The sequence below is a fragment of the Pezoporus wallicus genome, unplaced genomic scaffold (genome assembly GCF_028554395.1).
Source record: "Pezoporus wallicus isolate ANWC-B61680 ecotype Strahan unplaced genomic scaffold, APGP_CSIRO_Pwel_v1 contig_13399, whole genome shotgun sequence".
NCBI classification, from domain to species: Eukaryota; Metazoa; Chordata; class Aves; order Psittaciformes; family Psittacidae; genus Pezoporus; species Pezoporus wallicus.
The window spans coordinates 425,076-434,167 of record NW_026639844.1 but is presented as its reverse complement, the minus strand read 5'-3'; the positions used below and the strand labels follow the sequence as shown (position 1 = coordinate 434,167).

At 66.8% G+C, this 9,092-nt stretch overlaps 1 protein-coding gene across 1 annotated transcript; it reads right to left on the bottom strand.

Annotated features, from left to right (window-relative positions):
- Positions 1 to 4,541: 4,541 nt before the first annotated feature.
- On the bottom strand, positions 4,542 to 7,509 carry TCF15 (transcription factor 15). The gene is made up of 2 exons (XM_057416578.1): positions 6,562 to 7,509; positions 4,542 to 5,012 (listed from the first exon to the last, which is right to left on the bottom strand). The coding sequence occupies exons 1-2, from the start codon at positions 7,501 to 7,503 to the stop codon at positions 4,938 to 4,940; spliced, it is 1,017 nt and encodes a 338-aa protein (XP_057272561.1). The 5' UTR covers positions 7,504 to 7,509; the 3' UTR covers positions 4,542 to 4,937.
- Between the last annotated feature and the right edge of the window lie 1,583 nt (positions 7,510 to 9,092).

Genomic DNA, 9,092 nt, shown 5'->3' with positions numbered 1-9,092 from the left:
CCTTGTATTGTACGGGCCTGGGTCATCGAGGAAATCTTCCAGGTCCTTCTGCTGCCGAGTGCGGGCGGGGGGAAGCCCGGCCCCCTTCCCCCCATTGTCAGCGACGGGGCCGTATCCCCGCTCCGAGCCCCGGCCCCTAAAAATAGCTCTTTGTCAGGCGATTGTTCCGACACCTTCGCGCCCGCATTGACGTGGGCCGGAGCGGGAGAGCGCTGGGGTAGGTGGAGGGGAAGGGCTGGAGGTTCCCCCTGGGACCACTCCGAGGATTGGCCGCTGATAACGGCCCCTGTTGCGGGGGAAATGGGCTCCCGGTGTGCGGCGCCGTGCCGAGGGGCTTCCCGTGCCGCTACCGCGGCCCTTCTGCACCGGGACCCCCATTTTGGGGTCCGCAAATGGAGGACGTAGGGACACGGAGGGGATGGAGCCATCCCGAGCCCCTGGTTCCGACTCTGAAGGTTGGGTCCAGCCCCGTGTGCCCCCTGCCCAGGGGGGAAGCAGTTCAGACCCCCAGCCCTGCAGAACTGCCCTCACCCCAGGTCCATCCCTGGACCCCCAACAAGCTGGAGGTGAGCATCCCCACCACCTCTCCTGCTCGGCCGCCCCCGGCTGCAGATCCATCCCCATGAGCAGGTCTGGACTGAAATAAGCTCCTGGCCCAATTCCCTTCTCTGGTGCTGCAGGAGATCCGTGTTTGCTGCCCGTGAGCACCTCCGGCTGCATGCCCCAGCGATGGGGACACGTCCGTCGAGGGACACATCTCCCTTCCCGTCCATGCCTGCTCGTGCTGGCTTGTGGGGCTGAGCCCCGTGGGGCCGCTGGCCGTGGGGCAGGGCACGGGGCCAGCCGGGCTCTGATTACCCCCAGCGCTTTTTCCTCTTTCTGCCTTAATTGACTGAGTGCTAAATGCAAATATTACAACTTCCCCTCCGCGTTACGCAGGCGGCCCCGGCCGGGCATTGTCTTATTGTTTGCAGAGGGAAGCTCCAGCGGGAGATTAACCTGACTTTCACCCCGCGCCGCGCTTCACACCCTGTCCCTGCCGGCAGGGGCCCGTGTCCCCCGGGACCGTGCCTGGCACCGGCTCCTGGCAGGGTGACCGGCTCCGAGGGGGCTGCGCTCCTGTCCCCTGCGTCCCGGGGACAAGGGGGACCTCGGCTGTGTGTCCCTTAGGGATGGCACTGGGCTGTGGAGACGCCGCTGGCCTTGGTGGGGTGGTGAGGAGCTGGCGTGGTCCCGGGGATCTCAAGCAGACCCTTGGCTCTGGTTCTCCCCCAGGGACACTGGTAGGGTGCTGGCAGGGTCAGTATCCGAGGGTAGGGGCCTCCACGCTGACCCCTGGTCTGCTCATCCCACCCCATCCCATCCATCCCATCCCACCCCATCCCACCCCATCCCACCCCATCCCACCCCATCCCATCCCATCCCATCCCATCCCATCCACCCCATCCCACCCAATCCCATCCCATCCTATCCCATCCCATCCCACCCCATCCCATCCATCCCATCCCACCCCATCCCACCCCATCCCACCCCATCCCACCCCATCCCATCCCATCCCATCCCATCCCATCCCATCCCATCCCATCCCATCCCATCCACCCCATCCCACCCAATCCCATCCCATCCTATCCCATCCCATCCCACCCCATCCCAGTCCATCCCATCCCACCCCGTCCTCCCTCTCCCATCCCAGCCCTGCCTGCCCATTCTGGTCCTTTCCTCCACCTGTCCCCCTGTCCTCCCTCCCTTATCCCCCTATACCCACCCGCTGCCATCTAGATCCTGGGGGTCACTGAGCACCACAGGTGGGATGGGGCCGGGGGTGACCTGTGGTGCTCAATCCATTGCTGTGGTCACTGCCACAGGGAGGATTCCCTGGACAGCAAACACTGAGCTTTGCTCTGGTGCAGGACACGTTGGGATCTTTGTCTTGAGCCTCTGTGCTGCCATGAGCCCAGGGAGGGCCAGGCAGCACCCAAAGGTTTTGCCAAAGGACAAGGCCTGAGGAGGGCTGGGTTCTGGGGCTGAAATCTGCCTCTGTGTCACCCAGCCCCGGCTGCCTCCTCTTGCCTGGCTGACTCAGGCCGAGGCTTGGGCTCAGACATGGTTTGACCCTGCTGCCGCATCCCAGGGGCTGTGAGTCAGGAGAGCAGCGCAGACCCCTCTGCCCTCCATCCTCCCACACCCCCATGGCTGGACAGATGCTCCTGGGTCCCCACATGGCTTTGGGTCCCTTCCCACCATCCCTGGTGCACAGCGGTGCTGGGGGCTATGGGGTCCTGGTCCCCCATCAGTGGGAAGCGAGCCCCTGCCTATGGCTCCAGCAGCCCCAGCCCATCCGGACCCATCCTGGACCATCCCATCATTGCAGGCTGCGGGTGCAGCCCTCCTGCATTCCAGCCTCGCTGGAGAGGCTGAACTATTTGGGAGGGGAATGGAGAAGGGAAAGGGGAAAAAAAAAAAAAAAAGAATTCTATAAAAAGAAAGTTTAAAAACACAAGTTAAAGAAAAAAATACCGTGCGCGGAGTGCAGCTGCGGTCCTGGTTCCAGTTCCCAGGTGATGTCAGGCCTGGAGCCTCTCCAGCCCCGGCCCCTCGGAGACGGTCTTTGTGGGTTCAGCACTGAGTGTTTTTCCTTCCTGAGACTCGGGGACACCTTCCTGTCTCAGAGAAAGCGGCCAAGAGCCTTTCCAAGGGTGTCCGAGCGCAGGAAGGGGAGAGGATGGGAGGGGAGCGCGGGGCTGCGGTGCCCGGCACTGGGGCTCGGGTGCTGGTGGCCGCGGCGCTCACCCCGCACAGGGCAAAGGGGCACCCGGCTCCCATAGGGCCTGTGGGCCCCAGTGCCTCTGAGTCACCGTTTCCCTCTCGTGGTGCTGGGAGGGGCTGGAATGTGCTGGGACCCATGGGCTTGGCACCGGGATGTGCTGGGACCCGCGGGGTTGGCACTGGGACGTGCTGGGACCCATGGCCACAGTGCTGGGACATGCTGGGATGCGCAGCCCCAGTGATGGGATATATTGGGACCCATGGCTGTTACGTTGGAGCTTGTTGTGTCCCTAATTGCTGGCAGTGGGATGTGCTGGGGCCTGTGGCTCCCGTACTGGGATGTACTGGAATCCATGGTTTACACTGGGGGCTTGCTGGAGGCCCAGTCCCTGGTACTGGGACATACTGGGATCCATGGGCCCAGCATCAGGACGTACTGGGATCCATGGTCCTTACACTGGGGCCTTTTGGAGTCCCAGTCCCTGACACTGGGACATACGAAGTGCACATCTCCTGCACTGGGACTTACTGGAACCCATGGCCTTTACACTGGAGCTTGCTGGGGCTCTCACTGCTGGCGCTGGGACGTTCTGGGACCCCCATGCTCAGCACCAGGACACACCAGGACCCACATCCCAGCGGCTGGGACACACTGGGACTTGCACACGGCGTGCTGGGCCCTGCCGTGCCCCCAGCACTGAGACCACCAGCCCTCGCTGGCCCCAGGGGGCTCTGGAGCCGCCACTCAGGGGCACATCCCCCTTTCATGTGTGGGTCGGGCTGTTTGCAGAGCAACCCCCCCTTTGCCCCCCAATAAAGCCGGGGGCAGGATCCTGTGTCCCGGGCTGTTTGGAGAATCTCACGGCTGTTTATTGGGGCCTGGGACGCATTATCCACGCTGAGAACAAACCTCTCCCACCCACCCCGCTCCCTGCCTGGGACCAGCTCTCACAGCTGCGCCGCGCTGTCAGCTCCATAAATCAAACCCGGGCCAGGGGGAGCCCGAGCCGGGCCGGGGGGGGGGGGGGGGGGAAAGGTGCCGCTGGGCTCCTGCCTTCACCCAGCCCCATGGCTGGGCAGGGGGAGGCTCCTGCAGGACCCCGCGGTGTCCCCCTGCTCCCCGCTGGCTGCAGCACCCCAGGGTGATGGAGCAGGACCTCCCCCCGGCAGCCCCATCTGCAGCTGCGGGCCCCTGGGAGCCGTGGGGCTCGGCACGGTGGCACCTTTCCCAGGCCCGGTGACCCCGACATCAGCTGAACCGGCCCCCCCCCCAGGGGAACCCGGCCTGGGAACCCCTCTTGTCCCAGCCTGACCCCGTGTAGGTGCTGCCGCTGCAGCCCCACCACGCACAGCCACTGTGGTGGCAATGGTGTTGGTTGCAGCTGCAGTGCTGGGGGACCATCACAGTGCTGGTGGCACCAGGAGGGTGTTGGTGGCGGTGGCAGCGGTGGCGACCATTGGTGGCCGGCGCGGTGATGGTGGCAGTGGCGGTGGTGGCAGTCACAGCAGTCCAGGCACGGGGGAAGGCACAAAAGCACCGACACCAACCCCAAGCCACCGCCGGGGCGCTCATGGCTACGGCACAGGGCTGGCAGTGCCATCCCCATCCCCTGGCATGGCACAACACGGGTGGTATTGGGGCTCCCGTAGCCCTTGTGGAGCTGAAATTGTCGCCAAGGGCTGGGGACGTGGGGCCAGCTGTGCCCGGGGGTCTCACCACATGTGGATCTGTGGGGAGAGCTGGGATGGTCGCACTGGCTCCAGTGCCATGGAACCGGGTCCGTGCCCCCTCGCCCCCCACCCTGCCCCACGCCGGGCTCAGGCAGGCACCGGCCCGTCATAAAAATAACGTTTATTTCCAGGTGCTGCAGGAGCAGAACCAGCGCCGCGGGGCCGCCATCGGCACCGTGTGCCCAGCCCGGAGCGCCTCGACGCCGGCCCCAGCGCGCCCCTTCCAGTGCAGCCCTGGGGCGCGGGGACCCCCATCTCCGGCAGCCTCAGCCCCAGGAGCGTCCTCCTGCCCCGCTGCCGGCGCCGGGGTCGGTGCCGGTGTTGGTGCCGGTGCGGTGCCAGCCCGCGGCCCTGCCGCCATCGCGGGCTCCGGCTCCCTCCCTCCCTGCTGCGGTCTCTGGCGCTGCCGCTGTGTCAGGCGGGTGCTGCCGGGCCCCGGCTCATCTCCGCGACACCCGCAGCGGGGTCACCCCCCGCACCTTCAGGCAGTTGCCCCCGAGGTCCCTCCGGCCGCCCTGCGGAGAGAGGAGCGAGAGCTGCAGGCACCGGGGGTGTCCCGCTGTGGGGTGCCCCATTGCTGCCCAACACCGCCCTGTGATTGCCCTGCATGGAGGAGTCGCTCTGAAATGGCCATGGGGATGTGCTGGGGTGGTCCAGGCTGGGCAGGCAGGGCACTGCATGGTTAGTGCATGGGTAGGTGGATGGGAAGTGGAGGTTACGGGGACCTTGAGGTGGGTGCCCGTGGCCCTGTCACCCTGCAGGGACACAGCCCTCGTGGGTGCTCGGTGCTGCTGTGATCTACAGACCCAGGACAGAGACATGGCCCCACGAAGGATGAGGAGGCCCAACCCCATCTCCCAGTGCACCAGCGCAACTTCAGCCTCGCTGTGCCCAGTATAACCCAGCATAGACCAGCATGGCCCAGGTCTAGCCCTGAACAACCCAGTATAACCCAGCCTGGCTCAGCAGAGCCCATCACACCCCAGCCCATTTCCAGGCTAGCACAGCCCAACGTGGCCCAGTACAGCCCATTTCCAGCCCAGGCCATTTCCAGCCCAACCCAACCCATTTCCAGCCCAGCCCCAGATCCAGGAGGCAAAGAGCCGGATCCCAGCCCAGCTCCTGCTGTTGTCCCCATAGCTCTGGGTGTCACAGCCCTGGTACCTCTGCAGGGTCTCCTGGGGGTCCAGCACTGTGCCAGCCCCCCAGCTCCAGCCCTGGGGAGCAGCCCATGGACACAGCTCAGCCCTGGCCAGAGGATCTCAGCCCGGGGCAGCAACAGCAAGGAGCAGGGCTGGGTGTCCCCTGGGAAGGGCTGTGAAAGCTGCAGAGTCCGGTGCAGGAGGAACAGTTAAAATGGAGCAACTGGAACCAAAAGAGTCCCTAGGGGCTGGAGCGTGCCCCGTGGTCACACATGGGACAGGTTGTAGGGCCAGTGGCAGGTCCAGCAGCCCCGGTTCATGTCCCTGCCAAGGGATGCCCATGGGGCCAGGATGCTGCCAGCCCCTCACCCTGCAGAGCCCATTCCAGGGGAACCCAGGGTCCCAGCGTGGGCAGCGGGATGGGCTCACCGTGGGGAAGGTGCCCTCTGAGCCGCAGGGTGCTGGGGGGTCAGGCAGGGCAGGGGCTCCATGCCATGACCTAGCTCAGCCCTCTGGCCCATGTGGGAGCCGCGCTGGTGCTGCTGACAGACCCTGCTTGAGGCCAACGCGTTCTGTGCCCTGCCTGTCTCATCGCATCAGGAACTGCACGGGGGACAGGGGTGGGGATGGTGACAAGGATGGGGTCAGCTTTCGAGGTCTGAGCTCCCCCCCTCCCGAAGCAGCCGAATGCCCCCCGCACCGGGGTGACTTTAACCCCTCGAGACCTCCCATCCCGGACGGACGTGGGGGAGCAGCCCTGCCCTCTGACGCGAGCGGGAGCTGTGGGCGTGCGGCTACGAGCGGCGCTTGGCCGGGAGCAGCCAAAGCTGGAGCCAGAGCCTGCGGTTCCCACCAAGCCCCTCAGCGCAGGAACCCCATGGCCCCGCTCCCCCAGGGACCCCCACCCCAGCGCCCCGCTCACCCCTTTCCGCTGGTTGCTGAGGCAGAAGGTGCAGATGCTGCGGGGCTGCTTGCTGTCCAGGTCGCCCTTGGCCCCATAGATGGCACTGAAGCAGGGCTGCCCGTCCTCGCAGCCCTCGCCCAGCAGCAGCACGTTGGCCAGGTGGGAGATGTAGCTGGAAGCCAGGCGGAGGGTCTCGATCTTGGACAGCTTCCGATCCACGGGCTCGGTGGGGATGAGGGTCCGCAGGGCGGTGAAGGCCGTGTTAACGCTCTGGGTCCGGTCCCGCTCCCTCGCGTTGGCCGCTTGCCTCTGCTTCACCATCACCATGGGCCCCGGTTTGCGCGGCAGCTTGCGGCGAGCCTCGGCGCCCTCGCAGCACCCGAACGACTGGTCCGACGTGTCGCTCTCGCTCCGGTTCTCCTCGTCCTCCGAGAGGATGCTGAGGTCGGGGTAGAGCACGCGGGCGGCCACGGGGCGCAGCATGGTGAAGGCCATGGTGGGGTGCCCGCCCGTGCCCCCCAAGGCCCTGCTGGGGGCACCCCCCGGCGCTGCGGGGACCCTTCCCCTGTCGACACGGCCGCTGCCGGGCGCCTTCCCGCGGCTGCTCCGCTCCGGCGGCCGAGCAGGGCTGGGACGAGCGGCTGCGGGGGGGACTCGAGGTTTATACGGGCGGGGAGGGGCTGGCGCCGGAGCCCACCCCCAGCCGGCCCCCAGCGCCTCCGGCCAGGGCCGTGTCCTCGCCCCGGCCCGCGGGAGCCAGCGCTGGCTGCGGCCGCGGGCCCGGTCCCGCTCCAGAGCCCCGGGCTGGCCGCGCACCTTGCACCGGCGCCGGGCTCCGGGTCGTGCCCATGGCGGTACCGGTGGTGCCGCTGCCATTGACACCGCATGGGAAGCGCTCCCTGAGCTGCATTCCTCACCGTCCATGGGCTGCGGGGGGATGCCACACGCGGTGCCACCCATGGGTACTGTGTCCCCAGCCTCGGCCAGCCTGGGGTCCTGCACGGGGCAAACCTGGCGCACGGAAGATGGGATGGGGCTGGTACCCAGGAGTGGGTGGCACCGGTGCAGTCCCCAGGGTGTTTATTGGAGGGGGACACATTGCTCTGACACCCCACTGTGCTCTGCTGAGGTGGGGTCTGTGCCCAGGAGGGTGCCCGAGGTGGGCAGTCCCACAGGGCTGCTCTGCACCCCTTGTCCCTCCATCCCCAGGGCCTGCCACCCTCCTGCCCGCAGCGGGGACATGGCCAGGGGCACGGGCAGTGTCGCAGGCAGCACTGCAGGGCAGCAGGAGCGTTTCCTCCCTCCGCTGTGCACCGGCAGTGGGAGCTCAGAGGCTTTTCCTGCGAGGGGAGAACTGAGCTGGCAGCAGCCGGAGCCACCAGTGTCCCTGCGGGTGGCTCCTGGGCCTTCCTGGGCACCCGATACCACAACTGATGGTCACCCCCTGCTACTCCTCACCGAGGGTGTCTGTGTGGGTCCCACTCTGCCTTCACCTCCCAGCCCCAAGCCCGGCACCCCCAGAGCAGGTGGGGGGCAGCCAGCTGGGCCAAGCAAGCAGGAGGGAAGTTTCCTGCCCGCCTTCCTCCCCTGCCCCGGTGGCTTGGCGATGCTCCGGGCATGGCAAAGGCGAGCCGAGGGCAGGACCTGGCTCCCAAGGACGTGGCCCATGGCCAAAGCCCCGTGGCTGCAGGACTGGAGCTCATGTGTGGGGCTCTGGGGCTGGTGTCGTTACCGGGACCGTGGCCGGGTGTCTGTGCTGCCTAGCACCGGCACTGCTTCACTGCCCACCGATCCCACCGGCTGTGAGCAAACGGACCCTGTCCCCCCCGTGGGGCACAGGCAGCCCCTCACCGTGGGACCCCTGCCCTGTTTTCCTTCACCATTTGTCTGCCTTTGCAGAGCCTGTAAATCACACTGTGGGGGGCAGAGGGCTGTGCTGGGGGCTGGAGGTCCTGCTGGGGCTGGGGGCATCCGCATGGCCATGGGGACGTGTGCCTTGCCAGCTGCATCTCCTGCTGCCCCTCACCTCACCTTAACCCTGGCAATAGCCCCTGCCTGGGGCTGTTCCTACCCCTGCAGAGGGGCAGAGCAGGGCACGGACAAGCCCCTGGATGCAGGCAGGGAGCCCGCAGGTGCCGGTGCAGAGAGAGGACCCCCAGCTCCTGCCCTGTTCTCGCCCCAGCTTCCCGCTGGGCCGGGGCTGGGGGGGCCGCAGCAGCCCCCAGCCCTGACAGGCAGCAAGACGGATGGCAGGGGCTGTGTACTCAGCTGCACTGCCCCACACATGGCCACCAGCTGACGGGGACAGGCTGGGGGGAGCCCTGGGGCTTCTTGGGGGGGGGGGTACGGCCATGTGTGGGGCGCTGGTGGCCTGTGCTGCTGCTATGGAGGACGGGACACGTGGGGACACAGCAGCAGTGTGTGTGGGGGCACCGCATGCATGTGCACATATGAGTGCATGCGAGCATGTGTGTGGATGCTCACGTATCCACATGTCCACTCATGTATGGGCATGTGTGCATGGATGCGTATAGCCATGCATGTGTGCG

Bases quoted from the DNA above. Each gene is read 5' to 3' on its own strand.
- TCF15 (XM_057416578.1), bottom strand. From the start codon at position 7,503: ATGGGTGGCACCGCGTGTGGCATCCCCCCGCAGCCCATGGACGGTGAG. The intron at 5,013-6,561 runs GTGAGCGGGGCG...CTCTCTCCGCAG, and splicing joins TCAGCAACCAGCGGAAAGGG to GGCGGCCGGAGGGACCTCGG.